At 45.5% G+C, this 15,627-nt stretch overlaps 2 protein-coding genes and 1 long non-coding RNA gene across 5 annotated transcripts in view; 2 read left to right on the top strand and 1 right to left on the bottom strand.

Annotated features, from left to right (window-relative positions):
• PRDM11 (PR/SET domain 11) overlaps nucleotides 1-15,627 on the top strand; it is a 44,097-nt gene that overhangs the window by 24,655 nt on the left and 3,815 nt on the right. For 2 of the 3 annotated variants that reach the window (XM_027892306.1, XM_027892305.1), the window contains exons 6-7: nucleotides 11,057-11,244; nucleotides 14,338-14,988. In XM_027892306.1, the coding sequence (XP_027748107.1) occupies nucleotides 11,057-11,244; nucleotides 14,338-14,988 (839 nt within the window). The remainder of the gene's footprint in view (nucleotides 1-11,056; nucleotides 11,245-14,337; nucleotides 14,989-15,627) is intronic. The other variant, XM_027892307.1, reaches the window with a different exon arrangement.
• Nucleotides 1,780-6,886, top strand: LOC114061638 (myb-related transcription factor, partner of profilin-like). Its single transcript, XM_027892308.1, has 2 exons — nucleotides 1,780-2,365; nucleotides 3,986-6,886. The coding sequence occupies exons 1-2, from the start codon at nucleotides 1,927-1,929 to the stop codon at nucleotides 4,567-4,569; spliced, it is 1,023 nt and encodes a 340-aa protein (XP_027748109.1). The 5' UTR covers nucleotides 1,780-1,926; the 3' UTR covers nucleotides 4,570-6,886.
• The window catches only part of LOC114061639, a 25,799-nt gene continuing 16,904 nt past the window's right edge, over nucleotides 6,733-15,627 (bottom strand). Inside the window, exons 2-3 of the long non-coding RNA XR_003572167.1 lie at nucleotides 11,814-11,829; nucleotides 6,733-6,744 (exon numbers count right to left, since the gene is read on the bottom strand). This is a non-coding gene — a long non-coding RNA (uncharacterized LOC114061639). The remainder of the gene's footprint in view (nucleotides 6,745-11,813; nucleotides 11,830-15,627) is intronic.

Below are 15,627 nucleotides of genomic sequence, written 5' to 3'. Positions count from 1 at the left end.
AGTGTAGCAAGTGCTTTGCTGGCTTTCCGTCTTTCATTACCATCTTCTCTAAAGTCTCGTTCTTTCCCTCTATAAAAGAAGCTCCACCAAAACAGTATCTCAAGCATGCATGTACATCTGTTCCAATGAAATGCATCTATGCACTTACGTCCCAGCTATCCCTGTATGTGGCTTGGATTTGAGCAGCTTTTCCTACTGGTTTTCCAGCTTTAACCAAGCTTGTGACACTTGCCCTGATGGCGGGCAGCAGCATCAGTGAGATTGATTAAACAACAATTTTAACAGCACTAAGGAGAAAATAGAACGGCAACTGACAAGGGTCAGTGCCTCTGTGGGTTTTTCTCAGTTTGCAGCCCACAAGCACCTTTCAGATGAGTGCATCCGAAACCACTTATCTTGTGCTGGGCCACGGCAGTGCTGAGAGGCACCTATCTCTGAGGAGGCACCAGTAGGGCCATCACAAATTCGGGGCCTTTGCTCATACCAGTTTTTCAGAAAGTACTATCAAGTGGGTTTTCTGCCTGCACAGAGGGCAGTTGGCCAAGATTAAATGTATTTCTTCAAAAGAGGAGGGTCTGAGCTAGCCCAGCCAGAGTTTATTCCCCTAACATTGCAGGGATACTAGCAATAGATCCCAACTTAAATGAAATCAAAGGTTCTGTCTACTAGTAGTAGCATCTTTGGTTTAATTTAATTTGGGGCCATGTGCAGAAAGAAACTGAACACATTGAGAAACTAATAGGTTTTCCTGCCTGTGGTGTCACTTCAGAGATACAGTTGATGGGTGTCCTAACCCTTAAGATATCTTACTACTTGTATGTGGCCTCTGATCTCCTCTGTACTGTGCTGCATACATACACACAGATGTCCATTGCCCAGGCTGCAGATTATTCCTCTGTCCTTAATTACACCTTGTTTATGTGCAAAACTGCATGTTCACACAGTCTGTTTTCACCTTCCCTATTAAATAGATCTGCTGCCTTCTTTTCTTTCCCTGATAAAAAAACATAGTTAGGATTAATGTTTTGTTTATTTTTAAAGTTTCCTTTGACTGTGGCTGGAAAAGTTAACACACACTCCCTTTGGACAAAACTACTTGTTCTCAGGATGGCTGCCTGTTCTTCTCAGTGGGCTGAGGCTATGAGTTGTTTGTTTGAAGCATCAGAAACTGGGTGCAGACTCCTGTCAGTGGCAGTGATGGAAAGCCTAGCCAGGAAAAACAAGTGGGTGGCCTCATTCCTTTTGAGAACAATGGGAAACAACATCCATTTCTGGGTGAAACAAGAGCTTGCTGTGAAGCAGACAAATGCTGGATGTGCAGTACCATGATGCTGAAAAAAAGACCTTTCCTCAGGGAAAGTGAGTTGCAGAAATTGCCTGAGTCTAGTCAGAATCTCCCTACTCTAAAAAAAATCCAATTTGATACTACCTCTGCATGACATCCCACAAGTTGTAACAGGAAGGGTGTTGTAAAAGTTTCCACTGCATGTAGTGCCAGGCAGAACAATATGATATGTTTCAGGCCTCTAAATTTCCTCAAAATTTTGAACACTGTCACCTTAGAAGCTAATTCACCTTGCGAGTGATTGTGAGTTCACACACTTTTTTCTGTGTACAAACTGTGGCAAGTGATAACAGGCTGAACTGAAATTCTCATATGTAAGTCAGGGCATCAGATGAAGTGTAAAATTTCATTTTACCTTTAAAGCTGAGAAGGCTCCTTCACACTAGTGTTGCTCGGTGTTTTCTTTCTTAAGCTTGAAAATTGCCTCTTAAAAACAAAACGGCTGGTGCGATTGAGGAAAACTGAGAGGTTGTTGCGGGTGGGGGGAGCTGGATCCCACCAAACTCCTCTGCCCCAGTGCTGCACTGGCCAAGTGGTTGGATGCAGGGGGCTGCTTTGCGCTGATTTCCTTTTACCCAATTATGCTTTGTGGGATGTTCAACCCAAGGAACATGGCTGAACGAAAGAGGAAGCCTAAGTTTTCCAAGGAAGAACTGGACATTTTGGTCACTGAGGTGACCCGAAATGAAGCCATGCTGTTTGGGAGGGAGACAATGCGTCTATCCCATGCCGACAGGGACAAGATCTGGGAAGGCATAGCCAGGCAGATCACATCAGTCAGCCAGGTCCCCAGATCTGTAAAAGACATTAAACACAGATGGGACGACATGAAGAGAAGGACCAAGGACAAACTGGCATTCATGCAGAGGTCCCTCTCCAGCCCCGTCAGCATGGGGCGGCCCTCGGCCATCGTCCTGACCGCCCATGAGAGAGCCATCGAGTCGACACTGCATTCATCCCACCAGATGCACGACTTCCAGAGAGCGGATCTGGACGTGGTTGACAGCCCGTCAACAAGCTGTAAGTATCATTGCCTTAACACCTCTTTGTCTTATGCTTGGATACCTCAGTTTGACACCATAAGAAGCGTTGTGTGTTGTGGGAGATGCTGGGTTGCCTGTCAAAACAGGTCCTACTGCTGTGGTTGGTTTCAAGACAGCCTGCTCTGGTGGTTGTGAGGTGTTGAAATGTGTTGTTTCCAAGTTAAGATCATCTTCTTTATCTGTTTATCTAGTTCTTTTCCATACTATCTTCTAAGGGTAGAGGATGGATTATGAGTCTGACCTAATCCTACAAGTGAGGGAGTTGAAGTGCAACTTCCTCCAGTCTGTGGAAAAAATGCTTGTAAAAGATTAGGCGATCTTCACCATGATAAAACAGCAGTGCTATCAAGGTGAGGATCATCTGCCGGTCACTAATGAATCACTTCCAAGAGGGCTGTTGGGGGTCTCAGTGATCACTGGTGTTCATTGCTCTGAGGCTGGACCACTTATGATTTCTCCGTAGTGGTCTGAAGGATCAGCATAAATGCTGTGAAAAAGGTAGATGATAACGGCTGCTTCTACACTGGTGTTAAAAGAACTGCTGGCCCTGCTTTTGAAGTTATCTTCTTCCACCACAATTCTCAGACACCTTCCAGAGCTAAACCACAAGCTACTTTTGTAGGTTCTTTCCATAGCTGTGTACACACAGGTTTTCTTCATGGAGGTGCAGCTTCTCGTTCTGTGAGCTTTTAGGCATACAAAGGAGAGAAAGGGGATAACTTCTTGGAAAGTGAGTCAACTAACACCTCTTGAGTGGCACTGTCCTACCACATTAGATCTGATTTGTAGTAGTGTTATTAGTGGGAAAGCAGGGACAAAAATCTTCAAGAACTTACAAAGTGGGAATTGGTCATTCTTTGCATCTGTCTTGGAAGCCAGTGGCACTATTTTAGAGGTAAAAGGAAAACAGCCTGTGCAAGGAGAGAGTGGGCAGTTGCAACAAATGAAGTCTTGTCTCTTCTTACTTTTGATATGCCTGTACCTGTATACTGGCGCATCACTATATATTTATCGCCCTAATGAGAACTTTCCCCTGGTGTTTTGCTTTGGTTTTGATTTTGCATCAAGTATACTTGCCTGATTAACATAGGGTCCTGTTGCTGCTATGCCTGACTGCCTGATTGTCTTAGTGATATCAAGCTACCCAGTGGCTTTGCAGTACTCACTTTGCGAGCAGCAAATACTACACCTATGCTTTTCTCAGTGCAGGGATTGTAAGAAATGACACGGGATCAGAATTTTTGCATGAGGGGTCTGTGTCCCTCCAAAATATTGGAGTGTGCTAGCTACTTATTGTTTTGGGGAAAGGGAGTCATTGCTACTGTCTGAAATGGATTTGTATTCTAGTAATGAATGATGCGTGTACAGAATACCATAATAGCTTGGGTTTGTCCACTCTTCAAGCTTCTTATGGCTAAGCTTGTCACCTGGATACTAACGTTGCAGCACTTGCATGTTGAGCTACAGGCTTGTCTGAAATGGCAGACTGAGGGGAGGGGAAAACCCTTTTTTACATGTTCTTTGAAATAACCTGAAACAGAAGCCAGAGTTGTGAGGGATTTCACACTAATAATTCATCATTCGTCTTCTATTTAAGCTGGTGACGATGAAGAGACTCCAGGCACTTCTCAGGAACACCACTTCGCTCCGTTGCAGAGGGCTGGTGCAGGAGTCAGTCGTCTTTCCGGGCCCTCCTTCCTCCGCACTTCTTCCTCATCAGAGCACTTGGAAGCTTGCAGCCAAAGGCAGGAACTTCACTGTCCATCCCCACGCACCACCTCGTCCTGCAGACCCGCGCATCCTCGCACAAGGAGCCCACCCCTCTCCAGCTTCGATCGCCAGCTTCTCCATTCCCTTGCTCAGCAAACAGACATGTTTGGGCAGTTCTGTCAGGAGCTGGTGGCCATTCATAGGGACATGGCAGACAGCATGCATGCTGTCAGTCAGAGGATGGCTGACCTCACCAGCCAGGTTGGCCAGATGTGCCAGACACTAACAGAAATACGTAATGGGGTCCAGGCTTTCCATAGGAGACAAGATGCTAGTGTCATGCAGGGGTCTTGTCAGCAAGAAGCTTGCCCTAAACAGCCCGCAGAGGCTAGTGCAGAGTCTAACCAAAACCCTCTACAACAGACGACGCCTGCACGGACTACCAGGTCACGAAAAAGAAAACATTTTTAATCTCTGTCATATAAAGTAAAGAAGGGTACCCCTTCCTGAGCTGCTGCATGCTCACATGGCTTCTCTATGTGTATCAGTATTCTGTGGGGAAGGTAAACAGCTGACCCAACCCATCCACCCCCCTGCTAGCTAACAGAGTTATATGAATTATGGCAGCTAAATAATAGGACTGTGCCTCTGCAATGGCAAAGAGGAATCTCAAATATTATAGAGCTTGGAATGTAGGACGTCTTTCTATTCATAGAGACTAGGAGTTTTCACTGACTCCCCCATGCTTTAAATGCTCTATAAACTAAGAGGTGCAATAGGAATCTGGATCTCTTTCCATACCTGTGAAATGTTATTTATACAGACAACATGCTACAGAGCTCCCTTTGCAATTGACTAACAAATTTACCCTACTATTGCTTTCCCATCTTTTTCCCGAAAATTAGTATAGGCAATATGTGTAGAAATACAGCCTTATGCTTCTGAAGACTCTTATTGCTCATTCTTTTATTGTGCATTCAGCAATAGTGAGAAATCAAGGGCTTACTATGACTTACACACAGTTTTGGGGAGAGGGGTGTAAAAGAGCTTTTGCAGAGCAAGGAAGAAATCATGATGTTGAGGACAGGTCTGAGTACAGAGGTTTTAGACTTCTGAGAAAGGGCTGTGATGACACGGGCCTGGATCCTGCAGTGCCAAATGCATGTATATTAAAGAATTTAAATTTTGTTTGCTCTGGTCTGAAACCCCTATCTACCCTTCACAGTTGCAGTTAAAATATAATCATTTCATAATATGGCAACATTTAAAGAGAATTGTATCTTATTATTTTCTTGCATGTTGTAGTCTTCAGTTTTGAACCACCTCACCTCTTCAGAACATGAAAGACTGCACAGAAACAACAAAAGATATAGGGCCTGCTTCTGACCTTAAGAGCAGTTTGGTTTTGTTTCACTGTAATTCTGTCAGCTTCAGTACAGTTACTTTGCACTTAGTGTTATTTAGGGTGGGATCTGTACTGTATTCTCCTATTGTGAAGAGTTTACAGTCTAAATTCAGAGCTACATAGATTAAAGTCTTGGGCGTGTTGGTTTTGTACTGCTTTCTTTCCCCATAGAGAGGCAAGAAAGAACTGTGTTACAACATTTGAATTGCTTTAGTGCTGTGTGAGGTTCCCATGTACAACCCTGATTCTGGAACTAGGCTTTAATAGTGTCTCCTCAAATGATGATAATGTATGTGGTAGCTCTTTCATAACATGTCTTTCTCCTTGATTTGCACATCTGCATCTACCATGCTGCCTCCATTTCTGGAAAAATCTGGATCTTTATCATGAACAACAGGGAGAAGGGCCAAGGTGTTAACCACACACAGCACACCACTACTCTCCAGGCTGTCCTGTTATTTTTGGAGGCAGGTTGCAGGAAGCTCTTCCATTTAATATGAATGAGCATCATCATGCCATGTCTGGGCTACAAACTTGGCCAAAAATTTACAGAAACTTCAGTGGACATTGAACATAGGCAGCATGGTAAAGCAGAAAGATGTCTTGTTTTGTGTGATCTTCAGGGATCGTTTTTAGTCTGTCTGACCTGTCCTTTGAAAGTATAGTGCACTAGCTTCTCTTCTGAAAAGTTCATTGTATTTCTGCTGTGTCAGTTTGTCAGCCATACCTAACCTGCTTTTCCTTTTTTTTTTTTTCCTTTTTTTCTAGATGTTCTGTAATTTTAATTCAAGTAATTTATTTTTAGTGGTGCAGTAAAAGGCCCTTGCTCAGGGAAGCACTGGTCTGGCTAGGAGAAAAGCCCCCTTTCTGAGGAATGACTCAACTGATTTCATGTAGAGGACATTCCTTGTAGTGCTGGTGCCAGACTGGGGCGTAACTTGCTCACCTTCCTCTGAGGATATCCTTTTACTTCTATTGTAATATTTGTATTCTGCAAAAGTCACAGTCTCTCTTCAGATGAAAGGGAGATTGGAAAATCTGGCAGAAGTGGATCTAATTTATGAATCAGAGAGAACTGAAAAAGGATGATATGTTTTAAAGGCTTTCTGAGTCAATGTAATGCTGCTACTATATATTAGAAGTGGTATTTTATATTTTTATAATATTTGGTCTCTGCTGATGTTCTCCCATGGGTATACTGGTAAGATTAGCTCCTCTGATGTTGTCCAGAGGGATCTCTTCTAGGAACCCTTGGGTCTGCAGAGAAGGAGACTCCTGCAGGTGCTGAGCGCTGGAAGGAGTTAGCATCATTGCTGCCATCCATTTGACCGCACAGATTATGTTTAGAGAGAGAATCCTGGTGAAGCATGCACAGCCCCCAATGTAAACCCCCAAAGGCTGGGCACTGGTCAGGAGAAAGGACCTTTTACTATAAACTGCATGATATCTCCCCCAGTTTCCTCTGTGGACTGTTATAGATTGGTCCAGATCGGGGGATGTATCTCCTGCCCTGTGTAGACCCCTCAGTGGAGTGGCTTTTCTGTACTGTCTCGCAAAGGATACTTTCATCCTGCACCCATCATGTTAACTGGCTGTTGAAGTAAGTGCCTGTGTCAAAGCAAACTGCTGTGCTCAACCCCAGTATCTCCATGTCTTGTACATGCTGAAAAAATTCTCTTTTTAAAAGTATTTTTGTTAAGAATGCAATAAATATATAACACTTTTAACACAGCTGCTGTTGAGTCATTTGTTTCTCTCATACAATTTTTGCCTGAGCTGGTAACAAGCCTGTCACAGATGTGGGTCTCCTGGAGACACTCAGCATCGGAGCGCTGAGGCAGGGTCTGTGGGTATGGTGTCCTGGAGCACCAGCCTGGGCTGGTGGCAACTCTCTTGCACAGGATCTCCTGCCTTGGCTCTGTGCCTTATGTTGATTTTGAAAAGGCCAGTGGCCTGCTCCCTGCAGTGCTCTACCCTGCCTGGCAGGGTGACATCAGAGCACTCCCAAGTCCAGATGGAAGGTAAGCAACGCAGTGGGTAGGAGGGAGGCATGAGGCAAGGCCAGGGGGATAGCAGAGGGGAGAACTGTAAAAACCTGAGCCTTCATCCATCTGAAAACGTCCTCTTCCTCTTTGCTATCTATTGTGGAGGGTCTGTTCACCTCCTGGGAGGAATGATCCTAGCTGCCAAAAAATAACCTTGACGTTTTTCTGGGCATGCTCATTTGGCCATTTCAAAATGTGGCAATTTGGTGTCCTAAGTGAGCTGTGGCTTAGAAAAAAGTTATGTTTATTTGCTGCTAGCTAGAAAGTCTATGAGAAAGGTGGTCCTGCAGAGCAAGGAGCTGTGCCTCCGACAGCAGTGGGGTTGATTGAAGTCCCAGTAGCTGCAGCTGGGTCATAACTGGTCTCCATGGGTACGAGGACTGATCCTGAGTAGCCTGGGCAGGATTTGTGGTATTCATGAGCCTGACCTGTCCCAGAGACTGGGCAGGACATGAAATTACCTGTTTGTGGCTGATGGCAATGCATCTTTGTAGGACTGGGTGCAGCTGAGGGTGGCTGGATCTGTCCTGGGAGCAGTATGACTTCACTTCTCCTCTGGGGATCATGGCCCCTTGGGAAACCTGCTGTGCAAGCAGGGCTGTGCCCATCTGTGTGCATTGCTTGGGTCAGCCTAACCGTGCCTGTCCTGGGCATCCAAACCAAGGTAGCCTCCTTGCCTCAGTCCAGACTGAGTATTTGGCACTGGGAGGGGAACTGGGCACTTTCCAGCCTTCACAGGAAGGGTTGGGTTGTTCAGGGTGTGAGCACTTTGGCCATGGGACGTGTGTCAGAGAAGGCAGATCCTGCAGTCTCCTCTGCAGGCAGTTTGTGTCCCTGGTTCACCAAGCAGGCTGCCCTTTTGTGGAATGACTTTCTCCATCCTTGGAAAGCACCTGTGGTGTGCAGCGGCACTAGGTGTCTTAGACCAATATGAGGTTTATGCAGTCCTTTGTAACCTGCGTCTTTTGAGCTTCTGGGGACACTGGAGCCTGGGCCTGGGCAGCACTGGTTCATTTGTGTGGATGATCTCGTGGCATTTACCTTACCTCAGGGAAGTATCACAGGTGGAAAGCTTCCTCTCCAGGAGAGTAAACCACCTACTAGCTGAGAGCAGCTGTGGGGAAACGTGTTTGTGACTGGATTATTCCACAACTCTGTTGTGGGCCCTCTGTTAAGGGCTCTTGCTGAAATTGGCAGGGTTGGTAGCTGCAGGAGGCTGGATGGGACTGAGTGGCCAGGCAGCGTGCTGCAGGGTTGCAGCAGTGCTGCAGCTCAGACCCTGCAGCCTGCGCTCTCCTTCCAGCTCCCCACTGCTCCAGGAAGTGACCAGAGCTACTGGACACAGGCAGCAGAGCTGAAGGACACTTGAAGGCCTGCAGAGGCAGAAGGAGAACGATGAATAGGAAAAGGATGCTCATGCTTAACAAAATACTTAATAATAAAAGTGAGCCCTGGTGGCAGTAGTTAACCAGACTCTCCCCTGCCTGTTTAAAGTTGTATTTTAAGGAATTTTCTAAATCTCACTGTCAAATGTAATTTTCTGTGACTGCACTGGACCATCCTGGCACTGCTCCATGAATTCCTCAGTGCCAGTGGCTGTGGGGGTGTGAGCCCTGTATGTTGTGTTAAGGATCTCTGAGTGACTTGGGGTTGGTAAATATTTGCAGATAGCCAGGGTCCTTTGCAAGGGCACCTTGATCTTGTCACTGTTCTGTTGTGGACAGTGAGATGCTAGGAAGCATCCTGACAATTTGCTTGGACTGGGGAGAGCATCCTCTAGGATCTCCTGTTCTGCAGAGCATCAGACTGATCACAGCACACTGGTATATTTCAAGGGCTATGTATCTCATGGCTGTCTGAATGCCTGATCCACCGTTTGATGAGGATCACTAACACCCAGAAGCAACAGCCTGGCAGCAGTGTGCCATTGCAGGGTCTCCTTCCACTGTGCTGATCCAGGTCTCTCTTCCTTTTCAAATACAAAAACTGGTAGCTTAAAAGTTCTTTTGTTTTGTGACCAAAAGTAAAAGAAGGGTTAATAAGAGCCAATTTTGGCAGTGCCAGAGTCTGCTGTTTAAAAAAAATTACTGAAGATAGAGGAGAATCCTGGGTAGCACACATTAGGAAAAATACAACTGCTTCCAGGCACATGCACAGTTGCTTAACATTGAAACCAGAATTGCTGGAGTCTCGGGCAGTCTGAGACACTGCAGACTTGTTTTATGTGTTTTGTGGGAAGTTTCACCATGTCTGTGACCTTATGTATGTGGGTTAGTGTGATCTTGTGTCTTAATTTGTGCATTCACATGGCTGGAGAAGGGAAGAATATGCACAGAAACTTTGGCAGATTTCTTAAACCAAAGAAATATATATATACGGGAACTTGAGCAAGGACTAGTAGCAGCAGATGTCAGAGGAGCCATATGCCACTTGCCTTCATTAATGTTGCTGCATCAGGAAGTGCTGAATAACAGAGGCGAATGGCATAAGAAAAGAATAAGCTTTATCTGTGAACTGTTCAGGTCCGCTTTGGGGTCTGTACATGCCTCTATGGGTCTTCCTCATGGTCCTGGGTAGGTGGTGCAAGCTTATGCTGGTGGCAGCTGGAGCCAGTATTACCAAGCCTTTTTCACGTCCTCTAGTAGGAACATGAATAGTGTGAGAGAAAATAATATGACCCTAGTGATAGATCTCTGTCTTAGCATGTTGCTTAGAGTGGGAATAAATACAGTTCGCTGAGCTGAAAATTAGCTGTTTTAAATCAGGAAAATAAATCCCATGCCCAGAAAGTGATCTTTCTGTCAGCATTGCCAGGAGATCCCCACACCATGGTGCTGGGGTTTCCACTTGCAGAGCTCTTTGTACTTTTATGTTATACCGTGCTGAACTCTTAACACTTCCAGTACTGGCACATCCTTGGACTAGCAGCTCATGCCCCCGTGCACATTAGGTATCCATGTTTCTGTCCTTAGAATCTCAATTCTGCTTATCTGAGAGGAGAGAAGCAGGGAAATCTGTTAACTACTAAAAAGGAAGGCAGTGTTTTGGGGAAATAGGCAGATGAACCCTGCTGTAGCAACCCGAAAGCCCACACCCTGCCATATTCCAAATGTTCCTGAGAACAGGGAAGGAAGCCCTGGAATGTAAAGTGATGGTGGGGAGTCACAAAGTCCTTGTTTCCATCACTAGACAAAAATATTTCTGCCCAGGAGAGTCTATGTCACCCTTACTGGCAGATACCCCTTCAGGCTGGATGTCCACTGTTGTCATCCCTTCCCCATCAAGAAACTGACCCCCTGGTTTAGTGCTCCCTCGGTGTCCATGCTCATTGTTCTGTATCTCTGGAAACTTGCACACCATTGCTTATAACTCCATGCTTTCCAGTCTGGCTGTGTTGATGGCTCTCTCTGAAGGTCATTCTGGCTTCTTCATAGTTGTCGTTCTGATACAAGGTGGGGCACAGGAGAGAAGTTTGTGCTTCACACCTGCCTTGTCACCTTGCCCTCAGGTACGTCATCATCTCCCGGGAGGAGAGGGAGCAGAACCTGATGGCCTTTCAGCACAGCGAGAGGATTTACTTCCGTGCCTGCCGTGACATCCATCCTGGAGAGAAGCTGCGGGTGTGGTACAGTGAGGATTACATGAAGCGGTTGCACAGTATGTCCCAGGAGACTATCAACAGAAATTTCACAAGTGGTGAGTCCCTTCCATTTCCATCCTCTCTCTTGATCCCCTTGGGCTGCCCCACTTGTTGGGCCAAGTGTGGTGGGTGAAGTAGGTGATGCACAGGCTGTGTGAGGAAAGTTGCATTTCTAGAAGCAGAGCATCTCTGGATGAGAGCCCCCCAGCTCTGTCTGGCACGGATGGATGGGTGTACAAGAGGAATAAGATAAGCACTGTCATGGAGATCATGAAAGAAAGATTTGTGCTGTGGTGTGTCATGTCATGTGTTGTGTTGTGTCATGTCACGTGTGTGCTACAAAGGCCTGATGCAACACCCAGAGGTCACAGAGCACCCCTGTCACAAGACTTTCTGGCCTGAAGATTGCCAAGCTGGTGATCCTACAGACAACATTAGGTTTTTCCTCTAAACATGCTGCTCCCTCTGGCTCCTGTGAGCAGCCTGTTTGAGGGAGCTCCAGTTGGTTTCATGTGCCTATGACAGATATTTCCTTGGTGTGTTTGTATGTCCATTTTCCTCGTTTAATTTATCTCCTCTTTCTTCAGAAAGATAATTTGGGATCAGCGCGACATCAGCTAGAGACTCCTTAGTCTCACAACCTTAGAGTGTATGTACAACATACAGGAGGCTTTGTAATTATCAGACTAATTCTTCCTTGGATAGAAATTGCTATCTTATCTAAAGAGTAGCAGTGTTGGAACAAACCCAGCAGTCCTTTGGGCCCATATATTGTCAGCAATACAGGAAGCTTTAGAGGAAAGCAGAAATTCTTAATGCATCTGTTCATCTATACAATGCTGATACCTGAAGTTAATTAGGAGCATTTCTTTCTAGGCTAGATGCAGAATGGCAGGACCTCAGAGGGGCAGCCACACTAAATATAACTTTGTAATTAAGATTCCCGTGTATGCTATTACACAGCTGCTGTTGCTGCCTTGACTTGGTAAAAGGTGTCTCCTCTTCAGTCGTAGGGTGGACAAGATGTCCTGAAAAAGCTGGTTATCTCTATCACTTTAGGGTTATTATGCACTTGCAGTGTTACATCTTGGTGACTGTATTTGGGCAGTTCCCACTTCTGAATGAACATTTTTATGAATTTGTTTTTTTTATATTATTGAACGTTGCTGAGTGATTAGGTACAGCTTCAGTGATTTTACTGCAATAATATGCACACATTAGTCATCGAAATGGCTTAGTACTTTCTGAAAGTACAGCAAAACAGTCTGTGCCCTTGGAGCAGCTGCTGTAGAGGGGCACCAAGGCTATGAGCTATTGCCCTGCCATACAGACATGCCTTTAGTCGTGGTTTGTCATGGTGTGGTGGTTTGTGTGAGCTGAAATGGTAACTCACAGCCTGCTCTGTGCTACACGTGCAGTGAAGATCTGCCTCTGGACTTGTCAGAACCTGCCATAGCCTAACACATGCTCAGGTGGCTGCGAAGACCATTCCAGAATTGTCTTGCTGAGCTCGTCCTGCTGCAAGCTGAGCTCAGCCTGTGTTCACAAAAGGGGCGCAGAGATGTTAAAATGGGGCATCACTTGGGCCGTTTCTAGACTTGTGAGACATCAGAGCCCTCATCTGGGAGAGCACTGGGAGGTGGTCAGGAAGCAGCACAAAAATTTGTTGAGTCACCTTCTGTTTAAAATATTTCAAATCCCCTGCAGATGAGCCTGTCAAATGAAGTGAAGTGGCACACTTCATTAACTCACAGAAAAATGACATGGTCCTGGGTTTTGTTTCTGTTGATAGTTTCTGACCCGCCTCATCGTTAGAGCTGAGACCAATAATATGAGGGATTGTCTTGTGATTTTTAGCTTTTCTGTAGGGCTGAAGCACTCGACTGGTTGGGGAAAAATCACCAAGAAAGAAGAATTCATTCTCTAAATCCCTACCTCTGACAATAGTTGTTATAGTCTGTAACAGGGAAAATACTAAGACAGAGGCTCAAAGCTTTATCCATAGAAATTCTCGTCAATGTGTTGAAAATGAGATCTGTTGTTATGGATTCACTAAAGAAGGGGCTGGGATTCCCAGCCAGCATCCAAACCCAGTCCAAAATCCCATCCATTCAGGCTAGCCCTTTTTACAGTGCCTTACTCTAACTGTTTCAAGTCTTGCATCTTTTCTGCATTCTTAGCATTGCTCTCCTTAGAGAGGGAATGGTAGCTTTTGCTCCATAACTCTTATGAAAGCATGAATACACTTTAAAAGCAAACAAAACCAAAAATCACCATAAAGCAGCGTCTTGTTTGGGAAGCCTTCAATGCTTGAAGTTATTTACAAGATAGAAGAATGATGGAAATTGAGCCAATCCTATCGTCTTTTGAATTTTCAGGTAAGGAAATCTGGCTATTCCCTTTATTTTAAGCAGTTAATAATTTGTATGAGGTTGCCTTTTTTTTTTTTTTTCCCCTATTACTGAATGGCCATGCTCTCAGAATCCACCGGGACAAACTACATGTCCCATCCTTGGCGGGCATTCACCCGTTGTAGATCTGTTGACAATGAGTACCTTAGGTTTTAAGAGCGCAAGTTATTTTTAGTCCTTTACCTTTGCATTTCTGGAGCAGCCTCCAAACTGAATGAGAGTAAAGGGGCTGGCAAACTTTGTGCCATGGTATGCACAGACGCTGGGGTTGTCATGAAATGGTGTAAATGTCTCACTGCACTGCTGTACACTTGATACCTTTTACCAAGTCAAAACAGGCACAGGACTTCCAGCCAGCCAAAATGGCACTTAGGCTCTGGGTATTAGGTTCCACTATGATCAGTTATTCACCTCATAGTCCTCTTCCAGCGCAGGTTGGGTATATACCTTTAGGTTATACAAGCTGCCTGTAGTTTCTCTTCTCTTTAAAGTGTGTGGGTTCTACTCTGCTGTGGCTACCCAGGACTGTCTCTGTTTTTTCAGACATGCCCATTAGCAGGGATTCTCCTCTTGCAAGCCTCAGTTTCCACTGAGTTGTGTCGGTTCCCTGGCTTGTAACACAACATGCAGACCTGCAGAGATCCAGTCTGCCTTTTTGTTCTTTTTTGTTTGAGTTTTAGATTGAGGGATGTTGCTCGGTTCCCAGTGATAATCCCCGCACCCCATTTTCCTTTCTAGGAGAAAAAAAGTTACAGAGTGAAAAGTCAGAAAAGAATGTAGAAAATCAAGAGGATGTAAGGGGGCCACTGCACTTCACCGCCTTAAAGCAAGGGAAGAGCCCCTACAAGCGCAGCTGTGACGAGGGGGAATCCCACCCCCAAACAAAGAAAAAAAAGATTGACCTCATCTTCAAAGACGTTCTGGAGGCTTCTTTGGAGTCTACCAAGTTTGATGAGAACCAGTTAGCAACAAGTACACCACTTTCCATCAGAAAAGCATCTAAATACCAGGCTGAAGACATCTTTGAGCAGTGTGGCAGTGCCATGCAGCACGGCTCCCTGAGCCTCAGCAGAAACCAGAGCGAGGGGGAATGGAAGGTCCCCCACAGTTCCTCTTTCATCTCAGCCAAGGAGATGGGCATCCTTGAAGATGAGGAAGATGAGCCCCTGTCACTCAAAGCAGACAGCCCAACCGAGTTGTCACTGGCCTCTGCACAGGGCAATTCCCATGAAATCCCCACCACATCCTTCTGCCCCAACTGCATCCGGCTGAAGAGGAAAATCCGGGAGCTGCAGGCTGAGTTAGACATGCTGAGATCTGGGAAGTTACCTGAGCCACCCGTGTTACCGCCCCAGGTACCCGAGCTCCAAGAGTTCTCAGACCCCACAGGTAAGCCCTGCCGAGTTAGAGCCTTCTCCAAACCCTGCCTAAGGAGAGTAGTCAGATGCCTGTGTGCTGTGTACCCATCTAAAGCATTTTGTTCTGAGTATTCAGGTGAACCTGTGGTTCCATGGAAGGTTCATTGTCAGGTTTTGTGACTGGGTGGGCCAGGAGCTGACGCTGTGGGTACAGTGGAAAACACTGTCTGGGAAAGACTCTGTATGACAGCTTGCTCTATTTGTTGCCATTGTAATCGATAATACACTGCCAATAAAAAAGACATTCCATTGCAGACAGTTTGTTTTCTGTATTTTTGATGCATTCTCTTTCAGTGGAAGTCCCTCCATAATACCTCACATACTACCAAGAAAATCTGAATGACTCTGTGGTAACACTGAAATGTGCTCTCTTTGTGTATGAAATGATGTCCTACTGTGTCCCCTGTTGGAAATCCCTCTCTGTTTCCTCCACTGCCTTGACACAAGCATGTGTCCCTTTCTGAAGAAACATTTCCTTTCTTCCAGGAACATGCTGTCAAGCAGCCAGGAGCCTTCAGTAAAGGGAACATTTGGGTCAAACAATGTATTGTTCAAGTGACCAGGATGTAGTGTCCTTTCTTGCTGTTCATTGTGGCATGTTGGAGACAAA

The sequence above is a fragment of the Empidonax traillii genome, unplaced genomic scaffold (assembly GCF_003031625.1).
Source record: "Empidonax traillii isolate 1590-97213 ecotype Southwest subspecies unplaced genomic scaffold, ASM303162v1 scaffold345:size607713, whole genome shotgun sequence".
Classification (NCBI taxonomy): domain Eukaryota; kingdom Metazoa; phylum Chordata; class Aves; order Passeriformes; family Tyrannidae; genus Empidonax; species Empidonax traillii.
This window is presented reverse-complemented; position numbering and strand designations above follow the sequence as displayed.

Bases quoted from the DNA above. Each gene is read 5' to 3' on its own strand.
- LOC114061638 (XM_027892308.1), top strand. From the start codon at position 1,927: ATGCTTTGTGGGATGTTCAACCCAAGGAACATGGCTGAACGAAAGAGG. The intron at 2,366-3,985 runs GTAAGTATCATT...CTTCTATTTAAG, and splicing joins TGACAGCCCGTCAACAAGCT to CTGGTGACGATGAAGAGACT.